The sequence below is a fragment of the Labeo rohita genome, chromosome 16, assembly GCF_022985175.1.
Source record: "Labeo rohita strain BAU-BD-2019 chromosome 16, IGBB_LRoh.1.0, whole genome shotgun sequence".
NCBI lineage: Eukaryota > Metazoa > Chordata > Actinopteri > Cypriniformes > Cyprinidae > Labeo > Labeo rohita.
The window spans coordinates 24240822-24263278 of record NC_066884.1 but is presented as its reverse complement, the minus strand read 5'-3'; the positions used below and the strand labels follow the sequence as shown (position 1 = coordinate 24263278).

At 36.7% G+C, this 22457-nt stretch overlaps 1 protein-coding gene and 1 long non-coding RNA gene across 2 annotated transcripts; one reads left to right on the top strand and one right to left on the bottom strand.

The window, feature by feature from the left end:
- Positions 1-6104: 6104 nt before the first annotated feature.
- LOC127179181 (uncharacterized) lies at positions 6105-20757 on the bottom strand. Its single transcript, XR_007829490.1, has 6 exons — positions 20625-20757; positions 9111-9238; positions 8910-8995; positions 7593-7684; positions 7034-7112; positions 6105-6841 (listed from the first exon to the last, which is right to left on the bottom strand). It is a non-coding gene; the product is annotated as an uncharacterized LOC127179181 (long non-coding RNA).
- On the top strand, positions 10269-11339 carry LOC127179180 (uncharacterized). The gene has a single exon (XM_051132496.1). The coding sequence runs from the start codon at positions 10653-10655 to the stop codon at positions 11226-11228; it is 576 nt and encodes a 191-aa protein (XP_050988453.1). The 5' UTR covers positions 10269-10652; the 3' UTR covers positions 11229-11339.
- Positions 20758-22457: the final 1700 nt, after the last annotated feature.

Here is a 22457-nt window from a genome sequence, read left to right as displayed (position 1 = left end):
ATAAATTATATATCAGCTGAAAGCTTAAAACCTCAAAATTCATGGGAAAGTCATTTTAAAATAGGACATTGCATTACCAGAGAAATGGTACTTTAAAATCATGATACAAAACGTACTTATTCATGAATTATAATAATTTAAGTTTGGATAGTGCACTTTCAAGTCTATGTTCAAAAATAGTTGTGACAGTTAAAGGGTTAAACCTATCATAAACTTATCAGACCTTTATCATTACAAAGTGAAAGCAGTGCATGTGTAATGCTGGTAATCTATTAGCTGAGGTGGCAGTAAGACATCTTACAGGTTTTAACAATTACTTTTTAAGTCTCACTTTGCAGTTTGCAGTTGAGAACCTGTCATTCTCACCACTGACCATAGTATTACTCTGACTCAGCATCATGTTTGAGGTTTTGAGGGGATGAAAACTGTGAGTGTGCACCATCACCTTGTGAAAAGAAAAAAAGTGTGTGTAGCCCAATAGGTCCATGGGTCAAATTTATGTTCCCTAATAAATTATTTCTTCCATTATTTGTATTACAAAATCAGTCAAACATAACTATCATTGATGTATAAAACTCATTGATCACTTCCATTCCATGTTTCCTATAGTCAGTGGCGTCAGCCGATCACAACAGTGGTTGATTCCTGACAAGCCTTAAAGGACCCGCCCTTAAAACATCTCATTTTAGACAGGGTCAGAATGAGGGGAAATAAAGCAATAAGCCCCACAAAGCTTGGTTGAAATTTATAACAAGTCATGGGACTTATTGCTTTTATAAAACTGTTATTCCACATACATAGGAAGGTTTCACAAAATAAAACAGAGCAAACAAAGTGTAATGATATTAATAAAAACAGTATTCTTTCACTAAACAATGTAGTTCCTCAGAAACAGTTGTGGTTGCAACAAAGTGGTTGCCAAGCAACACACAAAAGTAAACAAAGGTGTATGTTTGTAGAGTCATTTACAACAGCTTCGAATCAAAGTCCCTTTAAGGTGGCCTCCTATGAAATGCCTCTCAGGCAGGCAAGTGAAGCTCCTATCTATCTGAATGGGGAAACATCAAATTCTTCAAAATGATCATCAATAAAAATTTCAGTATTTGAAATCACCAGTAAACACAACAAACTGCCTCATAAAACACTTATGCTTGCAAAAAAGCTTATTTTTCAGGCAAACTCAGCAAAAGTAAACAAAGGTGTATGTTTGTAGAGTCAGTTTACAGCAGCTGCAGAATCAAAGTCTTTACTAGTTAACAATTGGCTCTTTCATTAAGAAGACGAGGCTTCACGGCCATAATGAGCGTTACATCTTTCCCCATTCAAAACTATTGGAGTGACAAGTCTTCCTATTCTATCTGAATCCGGGGGGCTAAACATCTACTGTAAAAGGCGGCAATGTAGTATACCAATGGTGTTTTGTGTGCTAATTTAAGTGTTTTTGGACCATTGTTTACTTTGTAAAGTTGCACATCTTTATGAGATGATTCCGGTTCTTAGGGACAACATAAGCTGTTTGAATTTGTGTTCCCACATCGTTAACAAGTTTGGATCACTAAATCTTGAATGACTGTCAACTAGTGAAATGACATTTGATCCAAGACATCAGAGCTTGTGTTAAAGGGCATGCCAGATGAAGCCTCGATTCCAGGCTTGTTAATGTAGAAATCCTATTTGTAGAAGCCTCACTTTCTGTCCATGTGCGCGACCCACTTGTTCAACCCCCTGATCTTACTTTGCAAGTGCATTTTCATTGGACTTATTTAACAATTACATTTTTAAATACCCAGTCATACAAGTAATATGAAGAATACAAATTATTTTAGGAAAATTAAATATTGCCATACGCAATTAATATATGTGTACACTATCCATCTATTACATCATATTGATATTCGTACTGGCATTTAATGGCACTGTTTAATGGGTAAATTAATTTATCAGAGTCAGAAATTCAACAAACAAACACACATACAGGCTTTTATTTGTGCATATAACATTAGTCGATCTATGAAAACTGTGGTGAATGCTTCTTCCGATGAAGCTTCACAGGCTTTTGGCTGCTTTATTTTTTACTAACCACCAGATTGCGCTGTTTCGGTGTTTCACAAGGCTTCATTTGCCCGTCACTCCTGTCAACTGTTGAATGAATGAGTGTCACATCCCGCTTGTTTACTTTGAACTGGAAGATGCTCCCACTTTTGACGCACGGCCTCATGGGGCGTAGGAAACTTGTGGTTAGTCTTTGTTCGAATAGGGCTCAGTCAATCAGAATCAGGGGCTGGAACTATCTATTTTATAAATAATAATTTTTCCACATAATTATTTGTTTTTGTTTTGTTATGTTTGTTTCTTTTGCAACTAATTGTTTTAACATTATAAGTAAGCCTCAAGGAACATTAAAATAATAAAAAAAAATCCATGTCATGACCCTTATTGTGTAGTGTGTGCATAGAGAGGGCTACTAAATAACCTATATAGGCATTACATATCAAATGAATAGAGCTGAAAGAGTTAAAGTAAGATAGATGCTTAATAAGGGAAATTTGGTGTCCCACTTCCTGTTGATCTACTCCGTGTCATGCAAGACCACCAGCTACATAAGTGATCATACATACCACAGAAGATCTGCCTGCATCTGTTTGGGACTGTACACTTCGCACAATATGGTAATGTGCTTTTTTCTAATTATGCATTGAATAGATCTGTATTTTTTTAGAAGTTAAATTATCTAAGTTGGCTTGGAACATATCTCAGCCCTGCACTAAAGCAGAAAACGCGAAGGCACACCAAACGATACGCGAAGGCACACCAAACGATTTGAAAAAAGAAAACTGGAAAAAGTTCATAAACGGCATCGGCACCTGGAACAGGACGACTCAGTCGTTCTTTCCCTTCAGTGAGAAAAACAATGTGGAAGCTGTGTGTTCATCAGGAGGAAAGATGTATAAGGGCAACCTCTGCATCAGCAAGAAGTCCTTTTCCTTCATCACTGTTAAGATCGACAGTAAGAAGAAAATAATTAAAAGCATCAACCGTCAAACACAGCATGTCATACTTGCCTGTGATAAATTTGGCAACAAATGCCTCCCAGATCATTTTGAGCCAAATACAAAAAAACGTAAACCAGATAACAACAACCCAGACTGCAGTGCATGCAATTATGAGGAAGTGTTTCCCTAACTGTAATGTAACAGCAGACAAATTATATACTGTATATGGGCTGATGAAATTGTTGATGCTGAAAAATATAAATAAATATCATACATGAAACAGCTTTCTTGCTGTTATGTTATCAGCAACAGGATTTCTTGTTCAGAACACATAAAATTAGTTTCTTTAATTGTTTTACTCACATTTTATCATAAATGAAGTATTCTAATAAGAAAGCTAACTTTATGGTTTTGTTGATTTTGAGCTGTTAATATACGAATCTTTTATGTCTACATACTTATATATAGAATATTTGGTAACACTTTACAATACGTGTGCACAAATATGCATTAATTCATGCTTAATTAATGCACAGATTATCATGAGTTAGTGTATAATTCATGAAGAACTAAACCATTTATTAATGATGAGCAACTAATTAACTAATGAACGTTCAATATGATTCATAGATTAAGTAATCGATAAATTAGTATTAGTTAAATGGGTCATAATGTATTAATTCCCTAATAACTTATTTTATTAACTAATGACGTAAATGTATATGTTAATTGTATTTATATTGTAAAGTGTTACCCTGTTTTTAATAATTAAGATATATTGTTCATTAATTGTTTTGTTATTGTTTCAAGAATAAAAAATAGTATTATGACATTAGGAACATATACCATCCAAGAAAAGCTTGTTATTGTTTAACATTTACATTATTAACATTTTGATAACATTTGTGATAACTATGTAGCCTATGTCCCTAACAGGGTGGAATACATTCACAGCCACTGTCTGAACAATCTACCCACAATTATTATTTTTGGAGTCCCTGAGCTTGGCAATATGTATTCCTACTAGTTAAACATGCACTATAGAATTTCTTTCCCAAGAACTGTGAGGCCAAAATGTTACTGGAAACCAGGAATGACCCATTTATGTCAGTTTTGGAATTGGTCTTTTTTTGTATTGATCAAGTTTATTACTGTTATGTAGATTTGTTTCCATGACATTCGAAGAAGCAAAGCTGGACTATTTGTTATCACTACTGCTGTTTGTACTTTCATAAAAATTTTCAGATCACTTTACCTCCATCCAAAACACTGTTGCTTGTAATCGTATGGCTGGATCAACTGAAATGTAGGTTTTAATTGAAAAACGTTTGCAGTATGATGATACAGACACTAGATGGCGCTCAGCATCTTGCCATTAACATTACACAGTGAACACACATAAAATGCATATATTCATTTGTATATTCAATATATTTACTTACCAAGTTGCACATTTTAATTCTTCTGCTGTAGGATCTTTCAGAAATGTTGCTGTAGAGTCAGAGATGTGCTGCTGAACACTGTGCAAGTGATTCAGTCACTGCTGAGGTTTACATTGAGCACTTTCATCAGAGAGCAGGTAAGTGCTGTAGGAGAAAAGTATTTTACTACAGCAGTGGTTGTCAATCCTGAGAGAGCTTCATGAATCGAAACGTGTGTCAGACAAGAGACACATACAACAGGACTGGATCAAAACTGAAAACAAGAAGTTTGCCTGCCCATCCAGTCCTGATGGATAATGGCAAACGAACTTGGCTTGTTGTCATCAGCGAAGGCTCGGGCCTTGAACACGAGGCTCAGCTTGAGCTCAGATTTCAATCACCACATTGTGGTACTGCACAGAAGAAGAACAACAAAAATACAAGAGGAAACAGGGAGGTGAAGGGATGCCGAAGAATTGTTGCTGTGACAGCGCAATGACTGCTGCTCATAATGATGATCGACAGAACTTCTGTAACTTCAAGTAAGAGGTGTAGAGTATACGTAAGAGTAATATAGCAAAGGTAAGTGTTATATAGTATAGGGCACCTACAACAGTGCTCCCCAAACCTGTCCTGGAGCCCCCACCACCACACTATTTTGTTTGTATCTCAACTTACACACCTGAATCATCTCATCAGGTCATTTGTAGACACTGTGAGATCTAAATAGATATTTCAATAACAGAGACACACATAATGTGCAGTTGTGGGAGCCTGCATGATCAATTTGATAAGCACTGACAATAGCTTTTTTGATATGGGGCAGCCGTGGCCTAATGGTTAGGGAGTCGGGCTTGTAAGCGTAAGGCTGCGGGTTCGAGTCCCAGGTCTGGCAGGGATTGAAGGTGGGGGGAGTGAATAACCAGCACCATCAGTACCATGACTGAGGTGAGTCCCTTGAGCAAGACACTGATCCCCCCAACTGCTCCCCTGCAGCGATAGCAATAACACACTGAACACACACGCTGCTCCAGGTGTGTGTGTGTGTGTGTGTGTGTATGTGTGTTTGTTCACTACTCACTGTGTGTGTGCACTTGTGCAGAGCACAAATTCTGAGTATGGGTCACCATACTTGGCCACATGTCACATCCTTTCCTTTCCTTTTCCTTAATATAAAGGTCATTAGTCATATTAGAGGCTTGAGGTTCATTCCCCGGGGTACCTGACTTGGCCATGGCTTCTGAGATACCTGTGGTGGTCGTCACTTAACGGCTGCTGTTTGCTGAACTTCCTGTCAGGGTTATTGCCTCCCTTAAGTCCCTGTCTTAGCCAACGCTCCCTGAGGTCCCTGTGATGGCCAATGCCGCTTGAGGTCTCCCCTGTCATGGCCAAAGCTCTCTGAGGTCCCTTTCATTACCGCCGTCTGAATATGGCTACTTCTCTACTATATAATAGGCCAAAAGCAATATGTAAAATTAGTGGTATGTTTGTATTTATAGCATTCAAGTAGTTTGTCCAGATTGCATTCATACTCTACAAATTTATGTTTTATAGAGCATTACTTCACTTACTGAACTTTGTATTCATTAGGTGAAACTGAATTTAGGTAAAATATAATTTATAAGTAGAATATTGTGTAACGTAGATTTTAAACATGAAGGACACGTGCGTTTATTATGCATTACAACTTTTATTCAATAAATGATTGAACTGAGGCAAAAGTGTAAGAAAATATATATGTTTGTATACATACAGAATGAATTTGTTTATGGATATCAGCAGGTATCTTCACATTACTTGCAGTTTCAAGACAGAAATAAAAGAAGCAAAGCTAAAAAGTAACATCCAGACATCTGAATTCTGCAGGTCATGTGTCTAGACATAAAACACCTCCTCGAAAGAAAGAACGCTTGCATTTGCTATCGCTTTACTGCAGTCTGGTTTGTTATTATCTGGTACAGCATCATTTAAATTAGCCTCAAAATGAATAGGCAGACATTTATTTTTAATTTTATCACAGCCAAGAATAACATGTTGTGTCTGAACCTTGACTTTCTTGACTTGCTTCCTATTGTTGATCACAACAGTGAAGAACGTGAGCAGCTTCTTGCTGATGCAGAGGTTCCCTCTATACACCTTTCCTCCTGATGAACACACAGCTATCACTCGTCCTGCTTCTTTGAAGGGAAGAAATGACTGAATTGGCCTGTCCCATGTGTTGATTCTGTCAATGAACTTTTGCCATTCTCTTAGTTTGCGTGGATCATTTGGTGTGTCCTTACGTAGGTGTTGGTGAAGGAAAGTGTCATACGCATTCTGGTCCTTCGCTTCAGTGCAGGGCTGAGATGGATGCAGTAAGTCCAGCTCACTCAGACAAGTGTGGAGCACCACAATCAAGATGATCACACATGACAGCATTTTTAGGATCTAAGAACATTTGTGTAAATGCAAAAAATTTAATTATTTCATAATGCAGATCTGACAGATACTGTCAGCATTAAAGTGTTTGTATTCAAACAATGCAAAGACTTATTCTTTCACATTTAACAGCAATAATTATAATAATACAACCATAAAAACAACAGACACACAAGATAATTAGAAAAAAAAATATATCACCATATTGCGAGAAGTCCTTGTGTCCCGTCAGACGATAGTCAATACTTTGACTCAGGTTCAGGTTTATATAGCTGGGGTGCTGTGGGAAAAATAGTGCTAGCAGTAAACCCAGAAGAAAGTGGCTAACCATCTTTAAGCTTCTTTTCACACATCAAAATGAAGCATTGTGGCATTTGTAAAAGAAGGGTTAAAACATTTTAAAGCAAACATTTAACAAATCTGAAACACAGACCCATATAAATACAATTTCACATTCCCTGTAACAGGAAAATGAAGACGAAACAATCACATAAAGCGTAAAGATGATGTTTCTTTTTTGAGGTTTATCACCTGCTGCAAAGTCATGCAGCAGGGCTTGAACTGAGGTGGTTGCAGATTGAATAGCATAGAAAATCAGTTTGTGACTGACATTTTTAAGAAATTCTGAAAACCAAAGATAAAACGGAGCAATTAAATAAGAAATAATGCATAATAAGTATGATATAAATACGAAGCAGATGGAAAATATTATAATTTATAAACAACTGGTGTGTGTGTAGGGCTGTAAGTTTCTACTCACATCTTGACTGGTGACACTTGTGGTCTCTCTGAAGCTTGTGACAAAGGTTACCACAAATTTCTTTCTTTCTTTCCTTCCTCCTTTCTTTTTTTCTTCAATTAAAGCAGTATAGATTTAAAAATCAACGATTCTGGTTTTATGATGACTTTTTTTTATCATGACAGCTCTAATGGCTCTCCATCCAATTTTTTAAATCATCTTTTTAACCTTTTAAGTGTCACCCGTCCCCTCAGTTGGATGTTGGAAGTTTACTTACAAATAAATCCTAATCTAATCATTACAAACTATATATAGTTGGAAAGGTCTAAGACTCCTAAATAGATATTTTACCACTGCTAATTGCTACAAATTATGTAGGAACAGTAATAGATTAATTTATGACAAAAGTGCACCTCAAAAATCTATATCATAACAGGAGCTCTGACCTTTGTCACAAAAAGTTATTTTTCATTGCATTTTTCCCTATCACGTTTTAGAGATCATAATAAATTATATATCAGCTGAAAGCTTAATACCTCAAAAAAAGTTAAAAAAAACACATCTTAGAGGTTTTAACAATTACTTTTTAAATCGCACTTTGCAGTTAAGAACCTGTCATTCTCACCATTGACCATAGTATTACTCTGACTCAGCATCATGTTTGAGGTTTTGAGAGGATGAAAACTGTGAGTGTGCACCATCACCTTGTGAAAAGAAAAAAAAAAAGTCTGTGCGGCCAGGTAGGTCCATGGGTCAAATTTATGTTCTCTAATAAATTATTTCTTCCATTATTTGTATTACAAAACGAGGCAAACATAACTATAATTGATCACTTCCATTCCATATTTCCTATGCAATCTATATAGGCATTACATATCAAATGAATAGAGCTGAAAGAGTTAAAGTAAGATAGGCGATTAATAAAAGGAAATTTGGTGTAACAAGAAAATGAAGACGAAACTATCACCTAAAGCATAAAGATGATGTTTCTTTTTTGAGGTTTATCAGCAGTTGCAAAGTCATGCAGCAGAGCTTGAACTGAGGCGATTGCTATAATTAGATATATAAGGTAGACGCTTAAACAAAAGGAAATTTGGTGTCCCACTTCCTGTTGATCTACTCTGTGTCATACAAGACCACCAGCTATATTAGTGATCATACATACCATCTCACAGAAGATCTGCCTGCATCTGGTTGGGACTGTACACTTCTCACAATATGGTAATGTGCTGTTTCTAATTATGCATTGAATAGATCTGTATTTTTTTAGAAGTTAAATAATCTAAGTTAGCTTGGAAGTTATTTAACTTTTTTACATTTATACAAACATCCTCAGACCTTGCTGTCATTTTTGATCATCTTGACTCTCACTCTCCACGCCTGTCTGAGTGAGCCAGACACGCTGCACCCATCTCGGCCCTGCACTAAAGCAGAAAACAAGAATGGTTACAACACTTTTCTTCAACGACACATACGCAAAGGCACACCAAATGACCTGAAAAAAGAAAACTGGAAGAAGTTCATAAACAGCATCGGCACCTGGAACAGGACGACTCAGTCGTTCTTTCCCTTCAGTGAGAAAAACAGTGTGGAAGCTGTGTGTTCATCAGGAGGAAAGATGTTTATGGGCAACCTCTGCATCAGCAAGAAAACTTTTTCCTTCATCACTGTTAAGATCGACACAGAGAACAAAATAATTAAAAGCATCAACCGTCAAATACAGCATGTCATACTTGCCTGTGATAAATTTGGCAAAAAATGTCTCCCAGATCATTTTGAGCCAAATACAAAAAATCTCGAACCAAATAACAACCCAGACTGCAGTAAACGCAATTATGAGGAAGTGTTTCCCTAACTGTAATGTAACAGTAGACAAATTATATACTGTATATGGGTTGATGAAATTGTTGATGTTAAAAAATATAAATAAATGTCTCATATGAAACAACGTTCTTGCTATTATGTTTCAGAAACAGGCTTTCTTGTTCAGAACACATAAAATTAGTTTCTTTAATTATTTTACTCATATTTTACCATAAATGGAAGTATTGTAATAAGAAACCTAACTTTACGGTTTTGTTGATTTTGAGTTGTCAATACAAATCATTTATTTGTTATCTACATACTTATATAGATTATTTCATATCTATTAATAGCTTAAAGGTTTTCTTTATATAACATACATCAGTATCCAAAGACAGTAATAGAGCACTCCATAACTGCTGTGAATGTCCTCCAAAAGGACCATATGAGTCATATGGCTGTAATATTGGCTCACAATCAAGTGAGCTATAAAAGGCTTGACGTGTCAAGTCTCGGGATTTTGGTTATAGAATTGAAGACTGAAACTCAAATAGAGAAACACACCAGGAGGTAAAAAACACGACGTCGTTCAGCTAAAGGAAGCGAAAATATACCGTCCACAAGAAGAACTTAACAAACGCAGACACCAACACTTAATTTTGCAGCTCCGCATTTTGGTAAGTATCATTAAATACAATTCCCAGCAAGCAATTTTTGGTCTAAAAAACGTCTATTAGCCGTTGAAACACAGCATAGACGTCTAGGCTAAAATAAGGTTGTCACTGGGCTGTCAGTGAAAATTTAATAGACGTCTAAACATAGCCCTAGAATAGACTATAAATATATATATAGAAATATATAGAAATATAGAAATAAAACCAAACACTTTGTAAACGCTGTTGACTTTGCTTACATGATGAAATATCATATATCTCACAAGTATTTTGCCAAAAAATGACATGTAACTAAATTCAAGATTATTTGGTTTAGAAGTGGGTTACAAATAGCCGGACTATATCGGGTCTATAGTTAAACTAGACGTTGAAATGACGACTATTGCTTGCTGGGTTTTGTCCATTCACGTGTATAGGATAGCTTGCTTTTAGAGAGAGAGAACCACGCGCATGCCACAGACGCCAGCAGAGCTGTGGTTTAGCCTATATAGCGTGCTATTTTTAGATGACTTTGTGAGAGGACCTAACCTGGAACTTCGTCTGCAAAGCGGAATATGTTTAAGGAACAACTGTCTTTCCTCTTTCTTCCCGACAGGTCTTCAAAATGATTGCTTTTTTGCTACTTATGGCCTTTGTCTTGCCTCAAAGTCACTCAGCGGATACAAACTCTAAGCCCTGTATGCCAGCGAGACACAACAACGCTCATAATGTTTTCCTCAAGCGCCATATTCCCGATGACGTGCCAAGAACGTGGGACAATAATGCCTGGGAAACCTTCCTGAGAAAGATTAAAACGTGTGACAGACCGACGCAGTCATTTTTCCGTGCAAGCGAGAAGCAGCGGGTGGAAAATGTGTGTACTAAAGCCGGGGGTAAGACCTTGTCCGGTAACCTGTGTATCAGTAAAGAGAAATTCTCTTTCGTAACGGTGCGGGTCAATGTCAATGAGGGAGCGTGTGGGATCAGAAACATCAACAATGAGACCAAACACATCATCCTCGCCTGTGAACAGATAGGAGATGTCTGTCAACCCGTTCACTTTGAAGGAAACCCTCAAAGCACAGCGCCAAGCAATAACCAGCTGGACTGCGGCTCTAAAGGAAGCTCTGGGACTAAAACCACAGTGATAACTGTGTTTACTTTTCTGCTTCCTTTAATAGCGATGGTTTACATTTTGTAAGAGGCGAAACTATATTTTCAGTGCTACTTCTGTACGTTAAAAAGCATGCACTTCTTTGTTTTGTTTATATTTGTTTGCTTTTAATATTTGTTATAATAAAACCGTTTTAAAACATGAAAGATTCGTGGAATTAATAATTGTGCGTACAAACAATAGATCGACTGTCATTGGAAAGCTGTTACCTCAACAACTAAATTATTTATTGACATAATGAATGGCATGGTCCTTATTCCATATGAATCATATTTTATTTGTGAACAAAATCCGCTTTTTCTTGGTGGAGATTTGCTCCATCCCTGATAGCAGACATACATCACAAACACGTCTATTTGATATCATCATTTACATCTGGAAGACTTATTTTTTTTAGTGTTTTCTCATCTGCAATACGTCTATAGGACGTTTCCTATCAGATATCAAATATATGTCTATTAGATGATTTACAAAGTATGTAAAACTGACATCATCTTACAGACGTTTGTCAGATGTTTGTACACAGCAGATGCTTTTCAGATCAAGTGATCTTCAACAGCCCTGACAGCACACATACATCTCGGGAGACGTCTATCTGATGTCTGCATTTACATCTGCAGGACGTATTTTTTAGAGTGTTTTCTCATCTGCAATACGTCTATTGGACGCTTCCTATTAGATGTCAAATAGACATCAATTAGATGTCTTTAAAACGTTTATGGCTTAGAATGTATGTAAAACTGACATATTACATTTGTCTTTTGTCTTTTTTTGTTTGTGCACAGTAGATGCTTTCCAGATCAAGTGATCTTTAACAGACATCTTGCAGACGTATGTCTGCTATCTGGGATGTCTTACAAGCTTCCTGTGAAACAGGTGTTTCGGTGTTAGGAAGTTTGAACAGAAACCATAACCGAGACGACTGAAGTGAGATAAATTAAACAGCATTTAAAAATGCAGAAGTGATATATGCTGCGGTATTGGACTAAACAAAATATTAGCAGGTCATGACCAGTGTACTCACACCCATGTCATCCAAGATGTCCATATCTTTCTTTGTTCAGTCGAAAAGAAAATTAAGGTTTTTGAGGAAAGCATTCCAGATTGTTTCTCCATATAGTGGACTTCAGTGGGAACCAACAGGTTGAAGGTCCAAATTGCAGTTTCAATGTAGCTTCAAGGGGCTCTACACAATCCCAGCCTAGAAATAAGGGTCTTATCTAGAGAAACGATCATTCATTTTCTAAAAAGAAGAAAATGTATATACTTTTTAACCACAAATGCTCATTTTGCACTAGCTCAACCTCATGCAATATGTAGTAATATTGGAAAGGTCATGCGTGATGTACAGGTGCTGGTCATATGATTAGAATATCTTCAAAAAGTTGATTTATTTCACTAATTCCATTCAAGAAGTGAAACTTGTATAATGTATACATTCATTCCACACAGACTGATATATTTCAAGTGTTTATTTCTTTTAATTTTGATGATTATAACTGACAACTAATGAAAACCCCAAATTCAGTATCTCAGAAAATTAGAATATTGTGAAAAGGTTCAGTATTGAAGACACCTGGTGCCACACTCTAATCAGCTAATTAACTCAAAACACCTGCAAAGGCCTTTAAATGGTCTCTCAGTCTAGTTCTGTAGGCTACGCAATCATGGGGAAGACTGCTGATTTGACAGTTGTCCAAAAGACGACCATTGACACCTTGCACAAGGAGGGCAAGACACAAAAGGTCATTGCAAAACAGAGCTCTGTGTCCAAGCACATTAATAGAGAGGCGAAGGGAAGGAAAAGATGTGGTAGAAAAAAAGTGTACAAGCAATAGGGATAACCGCACCCTGGAGAGAATTGTGAAACAAAACCCATTCAAAAATGTGGGGGAGATTCTCAAAGAGTGGACTGCAGCTGGAGTCAGTGCTTCAAGAACCACTACGCACAGACGTATGCAAGACATGGGTTTCAGCTGTCGCATACCTTGTGTCAAGCCACTCTTGAACAACAGACAGCGTCAGAAGCGTCTCGTCTGGGCTAAAGACAAAAAGGACTGGACTGCTACTGAGTGGTCCAAAGTTATGTTCTCTGATGAAAGTAAATTTTGCATTTCCTTTGGAAATCAGGGTCCCAGAGTCTGGAGGAAGAGAGGAGAGCCACAGAATCCACGTTGCTTGAGGTCCAGTGTGAAGTTTCCACAGTCAGTGATGGTTTGGGTTGCCATGTCATCTGCTGGTGTTGGTCCACTGTGTTTTCTGAGGTCCAAGGTCAACGCAGCTGCCATACTTGCTCATACTTGCTCATACTTTTCATGTTCCAACTTTTCAGTTGGCCAAGATTTCTAAAAATCCTTTCTTTGTATTGGTCTTAAGTAATATTCTAATTTTCTGAGATACTGAATTTGGGGTTTTCATTAATTGTCAGTTATAATCATCAAAATTAAAAGAAATAAACACTTGAAATATATCAGTCTGTGTGGAATGAATGTATACATTACACAAGTTTCACTTCTTGAAGGGAATTAGTGAAATAAATCAACTTTTTGAAGATATTCTAATTATATGACCAGCACCTGTAGGTGCAAGTACAGTTCCACTGTTTACAAAGTGAACATGCAAAGAATTTTAAACACCCTTTAAAAAAGGTAAAACAAAGATGTCAGATGATTTGGAAGTTGGAATAGAAAATAAGATGTTTTTTGCCCAACACTACCTTTTTTAACCCTACCTTTTTTAAGTACACAGATGAAGAAATAACCACATGTGACCTTTCCAACATTATTACATACTGTATGAAGTTGCACATGTGCATCACAGAGCTAATGCAAGACGAGCATATGTGGTTAAAAAGTATATCAGTTTTTATTTTATTTTTCTTTTAGAAATGATAGATTGTTTCACTAGATAAAACTTATTACTCCAGTGGGATTGTGTAGAGCCCTCTGAAGCTTAACTGAAACTGCAATTTGTACCTTCAGTGTTGGTTCCCTTTGAAGTCCATCTAGAGAAAAATTATGGAATGTTTTCCTCAAAAACCTTAATTTATTTTCAACTGAAGAAAGAAAGACATGAACATCTTGGATGATATGGGAGTGAGTAAATTATCAGGAAATTTTTATTGTGGAAGTGAATGAATCCTTTAAGGACTCCTTAAGGAGTACATTTTGTAATTGTAACACTAGTTAGGGTAATTTGTAATAATAAGTGGAAATGAGCAAAAATAAATAAATAAATCACATTATACAAACTGTATTGTTACATATTTAGGCTACTACTTGACATTTAAAGATTCCGGTGCTTTCCCTTTCCTGTTTCATGGGATTTTAGAATTTTGATCCAAATTTTTTAAAATATAAATTCCTGACTGCAGGTGTAATGTGGAAAAAAAAACCGATGTCTTAAAACTGTGCTGATATTTAAATACACTTGTTTTCCGCCAGGGGGCTCTTGTTTTCCGCATTTCACTCTGGTGACTGTACAGAACATGCCTATTACCTTATAAGCCTAAACAAAACATTAAGATTTGTGTTAATGAAGTCAATCAAGTTTTGTCCTTGCTCGTTAGTACTTGTTGAGTACTATACAGTTGCAGTCAAAAGTTCACATACACCTTGCAGAATCTGCAAAATGTTAAGTATGTTACCAAAATAAGAGGGATCATACAAAATGCATGTTATTTTTTTATTTAGTACTGACCTGAATGAGATATTTCACATAAAAGATGTTTACATATAGTCCACAAGAGAAAATAATAGTTACATTTATAAAAAATGACCCGTTTAAAAGTTTACATACCCTTGATATTTAATATCAAGGTTCACGGCTGAACCTTTTCAGCTATAACGGCTATAACCATTTCACGGCTGTGTTTTTATTGTTGTTTTGTTTTGTTTAGTAATAGTTGTTCATGAGTCCCTTGTTTGTCTTGATCAGTTAAACTGCCTGCTGTTCTTCAGAAAAAAATCCTTCAGGTCTCACAAATTCTTTGGTTTTCCAGCATTTTTGTGTATTTTAACCCTTTCCAACAATGACTGTATGATTTTGAGATCCACCTTTTCACACCAAGAACAACTGAGGGACTCATATACAACTATTACAGAAGATTCAAACGCTAACTGATGCTCCAAAAAGGAAAATTATGCATTTAGAGCTGGGGTGAAAACTTTTGAACATAATGAATATGTGTACATTTTTCTTATTTTGCCTGAATATCATTTTTTTCATTTAGTACTGCCCTTCAGAAGCTATAGACAATACTTACATGTTTCCCAGAAGACAAAATAAGCTCAATTTACCAAAGAATTTGTGGGACCTGAAGGATTTTTCTGAAGTACAGCAGGCAGTCTAACTGTTCAGGACAAACAAGGGACTCATGAACAACTATCACTAAACAAAAAAACACAGCTGTGGATTATTCAGGTAATTTTACAAGCTAGTATGGGAGGTGAGTTGTACAATGTGGACTAATTTGTGAAAGCACTGATTTGTGAACTCCCTCAGTAAGGATGTGTTTTGTTACCTCTCTTTATCCACTAGATGACACCAGTGCTCAAATTTATATAGCAGGGCAAGAGCCACCAGGCAGTTCATTTTGGCAATTGCCCCTTTTTTCCTCAATAAAATTTCTTTACAAGCTCATTATTAAGACTTCTTGGCATTAGAGTAAGACTTCTGTTTACAAAATGCCCTATTATGAATTTCAATTTTAGTTGACTCAATATTATCTCCTTCTTTTTCCTCACTTCATAAGTGCTATTGTGTGTCATTTCTAGCCAAACCCTTACGAAAATTAACCATGGTTTTACTATAGTAAGAGTGAAGGCTAACCACAGTTTTACTGCAAATACCATGGTTAAACTATGGTTAGTGTAGCAAAACCATGGTCAGTTTATAGTTACCATGCTTTTTGGTTTTATTTGTAGTAAAACCATGGTTATTTTTTTTGTAAGGAAAGCAAACCTAATTGCAAAAATGATTCCTGCATTCATAATACACTCATTCCCTATTACACAGCATGCAAAAAACAATTCATCATGTGAAGGGTGTACAAGTATACAGTATATATGAAACAAACTAACAATTTATGCAGCCGACTGCTTCTGCTAGGCTTTCAGCTTGACATGATTCTGAAATGTGGACATTTTACAATCGCATAATCACACAGGAGCCGAGGAGCCACAAGGTATTACAGACTTTCTTAGGTTAGGCTGGTTAGGCTGGTCAAACAAACAAAGCAATGTTTTCATAGCCACAAAGCCACAGTGTTAACACTTTTTCTGGGAAATCAAAGAAAAATTACAGCACCTTCAACCTCTCCTTCACCTCTCCACCCATTAAATCACTTGTTCCCTGAGCTCTCCATGTGCAGTTATTGTAATGTGTTACAGGAATCTGGCCTTTCTTTACAAGAATTCCACCACATTTCCACCCTTTTTTCTTTCTCTCATTCACTCTGCGCTCTGAGTTTCTCTCTTTCATCCCATTTTCTGTACACTTCCCATGGCTTAGGCACACTATATGCACAATTTTTCTAGAAAGCATATTTTTAATGCGCTGTAGTCTTCAAGAGAATTTCATGCTCTTTCACAATGAGATACCACTGAGCAACTATCTATCAAGCCTTAAGCTCTGGCAAGCTGGCACTGACTTCAGTCAATAGTTCATGACACAAATATGACATTAGGCAAATCAATACATGCACACACCAGGCAGAGCCAGTAAATGTAACAATTGGTTTTGAGGAGAAAGGAGGAAAGAATGAACTGAAAGAATGAGTGAAGAGTGAAAGGCAGGGGGTGTGCTGAGGGGTGGCGGTAGGGTAGAAAAGGGTGGAGTGTTAGAAACCGGGCCTGCACTCAGATTGAACTTTATGGCCAAAAAAAGGCATGAAAATAAGAGGTTTGCACACAAACTAAGGTGAGAGGCTGGGAAAAGCTTTTTGCTTTTCTTCCCACATGTCTTATATTTTCTCCTCTGCTTAACTTTTTAAATTTTATTGTCATATTGCACATGCCTATCACTTTCATTGTGTTATCAGAAAGCTTAAGATGAGCTATGAAAGTGAGGATAACTCACTGTAAATGGATACACATCCAGCACGCAAAAGCAATGACGAATGGACATGGAACTTGCAGTCCAGCAAGCGACTTCTGTGATTCGGTGTTGATTCAGTAGCCATTCTTTGAGTACGTATTGTCTGATTCAAAACCGGAAAGATTTGTAATCCTTTTCTTTTAAGGAAACTATGCAATAAAAGAAGTGACTCCTAAGACTTGTTTGTTCATAAACTTTACTGTACATACTCAGGCTTTAGATGACTGAAAGCTACTAAAAGATGTGGGTGGAAGAGTTCATTTATACAGCATTTTGGATCCAAATCAAGACACGAGGACTCTTAACAAAATAATAGCTTCAGAAATCCCCCACTTAGAGAAAAATAAAGAGAGAGAGGAAGAGATCTACCGTACATTATAATTAAATTTAACTCTGTTACCTCAGCTACACTCTGTTCTTCTTTCTTTCGAATTAACTTAGGTCAGCTGTCTGTTTTATTGCCAACAGTGATCAAAAATGTTTGACTCAGTTATCTTATATTTACCTAAACCTACATTTAGTGTATTAATGAACATCACTGTTTGATATTTCTACATTGTTCTAACTGGAAAATGATCTTTCATTCTGACTTTCAACCTCCAGACTAAAACCATCAGGGGAAAACAAACAAGAAACAAATGCTTTGGCACAGAAAGCAGTTAACATGGATGCCTGGTGGGTTAGGAACGAGCCTTTTCATTTAGAGTGCCAGTTTTAGCGCACACACTTAACTGCAGCCCCAGATGACTGAGGCTTGTTGAGGTAAAAGAGTTCATTTATGCAGCATTTTGGAGCACGGTCAACAAACAACACTTGAGAACATTCAGTCTGCTGTATTGGATTCTGAAAGGTTCAGAACAAAGAGAAGAAAGAAAACAGCTTGATAGTAATTGGTGTCATAGGACACCAAGTCAAAGGTCAGGTCAAGTTTAGTTGAGTTCTGGAGTGGCTAAAAGTGTGACTGTGAAAAAGATGAACCACATCGACAAGATAATCAATGTGTGTGTTTCAGTTGAGTGTTTCATTCAGATGGAAACAGGATGGAGAACAGAAGACAGTAGGAAGTGATTTTAAAGATAAGAAGCCAGCCGATTGTGTGGCTACTGCCCCACCAGTCCGAGACTGATTTGACTAAAGTAGGATAAAGGCTGAATTAATGATTAGAGAGAGAGAGAGCGGATGTGTGTGTAAGAGAGGGGGAATAAAGGAGGAGGAAAGGGGGAGATGGAAAGTGGAACGGTTTGATAATGAGCAAAGGGTAGACTGAGACAGAATGAACAACACATGGGGTGAAAAAGGAGGAACATGATGTATATAGAAGGAGAAAGAACGAGGAACAGCTTGATTAAAGAAATCATGTGGTTCGTGTTAAGTTTCAGTGGGTATTGATGGATATATGGCGGTAATGAGTCAAATAGTCAAGCATGATCTAGATTTACTTCTTCACCCAAATTAATTTAGCTGGATCTGCACTATAAATCAGCCATTCATCAGATGTACGAGTGAGTGTTTGTGTGGGCAAGGAGAGACAAAATTCCCATTTTTAGTAATGTTGATGATGAATAAGAGTGGGGGAAAAACATTCAAATTTTCAGTTGATTTATAAATAGTTTTTTTGTGAAGTGACATCACATTACAGTTTACAAGGTCAAATTATCTTAAATAATAAGGAACATGTTGATACAATCATATTATATTGCACACAATCATGAGGGCATGATATCATTTTTTTGGGCTTTATATTAAATAAATACAGTTGAGGTCAAAAGTTTACATAAACCTTGCAGAATCTGCAAAATGTTAATTATTTTACCAAAATAAGAGGGATCATAAAAAATGCATGTTATTTTTTATTTAGTACTGACCTGGATAAGTTATGTCACATAAAGGATGTTTACATATAGTCCACAAGAGAAAATAATATGTGAATGCATAAAAATGACCCCGTTCAAAAGTTTACATACGCTTGATTCTTAATACTGTGTTGTTACCTGATTTTTTTTTTTTTAGTGATAGTTGTTAATGAGTCCCTTGTTTGTTCTAAACAGTTAAACTGCCTGCTGTTCTTAAGAAAATTCCTTTAGTTTCTAGAAATTATTTGGTTTCTCAGCTTTTTTTGTGTATTTGAACCCTTTCCAACAATGACTGTATGATTTTGAGATCCACACTGAGGACAACTGAGGGACTCATATGCAACTGTACCTTCTGAAGGGTAGTACTAAATGAAAAAAATATGATATTTAGGCAAAATAAGAAAAATGTACACATCTTCATTCTGTTCAAAAGTTTTCACCCCTGTCTTTTAATGCATCATGTTTCTTTCTGAAGCATCCGTGAGTGTTTGAACATTCTGTAATAGTTGTATATGAGTCCCTCAGTTGTGAAACGATCATTGTGAAACGATGGATCTCAAAATCATACAGCCATTGTTGGAAAGGGTTCAAATACACAAAAATGCTGAAAAAACACAGAATTTGTGGGACCTGAAGGATTTTGTTGAAGAACAGTGGTCAGTTTAACTGTTCAGGGCAAACACTCATGAGCAGCTTTCACTAAATAAAAAAAAAAAAAGAAAAACAGAGCTGGTGATCATGCAGGTAACAACACAGTATTAAGAATCAAGTGTATGTAAACTTTTGAATGGGGTCATTTAAAAAAAATCAACTAATATTTTCTCTTATGGACTAAATAACTTATTCAGGTCATTACTAAATAAAAACTAACATGCATTTTGTATGATCCCTCTTATTTTGGTAAAATAATTAACATTTTGCAGAATCTGTGCAAGGTGTATGTAAACTTTTGACTTCAACTGTATTAAATATTAAAAATCAGTTAATTATTTTTGGACTGTTGTATCCACTGTGTGTGCAGCTTTGGCTACACTTTCAAATGTTCTCACAAACATAGTGAAACATGTTGAGAATCAACTTGGTCATACTTTTGAAGTGGATACTAATAATGTTGACAGGATTGTGTAAGAGACTCAGGGTCAAGTTTTGGGAACATCGTATAAAAATCATTGTGTTTATATTTCCTTCCAAACATAATGAAACCAACTCTTGAGTGTGTGGCGTCGTGGATGAGAGACGGTTCGATTGTGTGTGGTTTTCCAGACATAAGCATGTAAACCAATGTGCTGGTGGCATGTGTTTGGGGTTATGTGAGTCCCCGGAGTGGAGTATCACTTACCCTGCTGAGATTTTGGCAAGAAGAGTGAGAAGCAGAAAGAGAGAGAGAGGAAGAGAGGGAGGGAAAGTGAGAGAAATGTAAAATGAAACCTCTTTCAAAGTGCACAGAAATATTTATGCCCTCATTGCCAAGCACCTCTCCTTACTGCCTTCAACTTTCTCTGTCTCTCTCTGTGTGTCTTCTTTGTCTCTCATCCTTTTCTCCATCTTTGTCATTCTCCATTGAGCTTTGATCTCTTTCTCTCACTTATTCTTTCCTCCTTTCACCAGGCCCGAACAAAGTAATAAAAAATGACCTAAGCACAAAAGAACAAAAGATAAGTGGGTGGGAATGAAAACGGGTAAGGCGAAGAGGGGGGAAAGGGGGATGAGAAGAGAAAAGAGGAGCGAGAGGGTGTTCGGTGTCACGGGCCACCCAGGACAGGCAAGATTTTGTAAATGTTTACAAGGAAACATCAATTGAATTGCTTTGCTAATTTCCTATTTCACCTGTTTCCACACCGCTGGTTTCTCCTGAGGTCAAATGTGTGTTTTCATATGCAGGAATGCCTTTATCTTTAAACATACTTTCTTGATGGTGGGCACAACCCACAAAGTGGGGTATTTAGATATACCGTTGATAACTCTTGCTTACAGGCCTGCAGCTTACAAGTTAAAAAGTCAACAAATACTTACAAAGGTAGAGGACGCCTTAAAGGAGAGATTAGGACGGCGATAAGAAGACAAATAGCTCCATTGATATGAGAGTGTAATGACTATCGCCTGTTGTTGTTATACGAAGAGGAACATGTGTGGACATGAAGCTATTGTGTGAACACAATCGGCAAGGTGTGTGATGTGTGACGCATCGCCTCGCGCTATCTCTGTCAAGTGCTTGTAATACAAGCGTCGCGCTTTGTCAACATGCAGTGAGCAGCCGCGACCCCACGGGTCTACATTCCTCTCTATAAACCGGGAAAGAAAAGTCCTACAATAAGGAACACCTTTGTGTGGGATGCTTAAAACTAATAATCGTAAAACTGAAGTGTGCAGGGAGGTTGTGAGTCAAAGTATTTTGAAGCACGGGTGAGGGAGTCGGTGTTGCCAGATCTCGCAAGAAAAACAAACACACATTTTTAAGACTAGATAAAATACAAATGGCAAAGCTAGGATAAAATGAGACAAATTAGCTATTTTTTAAAATAATTATTAGACCTTTATTCTTTTATAAAAATAGGCCTAACTAATATATATATATACATATACACACACACACATCTGTGGTGACTGATAATGCCAGTATGCCTGCAATGGTATATTTAAAAGCTATTAAATGTTATCATATTTTATTTTCAAACATTGTAGGCTAATAGATCTTAATAAGGTTAGACGCCATACTGAATTTAACATGGATGAAAACGAGACTTACAGTCTTTCCAATGCTATCTCATGACAAACTGGTGTGCATTTTACAAGGTGGCTAATTTGTACAACCTCACTCGTACGATTTGTCTAGAACCCAGTGACAGGTAGGTTTAGGGGCGGGATTTGTGGTAAGTTATTCATACGAATTTGAAAACTTTTAAAAAAACATATGATTTAGCAAAATTCATACAAATTTGTATGACCTCACACCTCAATTAGCCACCTTGTAAAACGTACGAACTGCGAGATCTAGTTGGTCTCTACAGTAGTAGGCACTGTATCCACCTTTTTTCTTAACGTAAGAGTTAATTATAAGAGTTAAAATTAGTAAATTTTACGGGTGTGGCTTCCCGTCTCTGCATCTAGCTTTTTTTTGCTGTACAAAACAGCTTGTTTTGCTGTTTGATATTGCAAATTGGTGTGTATTACCACATTATTTTAATGTATTATCTTAATTATGAGCACACTGGTTTGTAGAGCAAACAGTTTTAACCGTATACCGCACACAGTTTTTCTTCTCGTTAATTCGTAAATTAACCGGAAGTCTCACCCATAGGCTTACTTC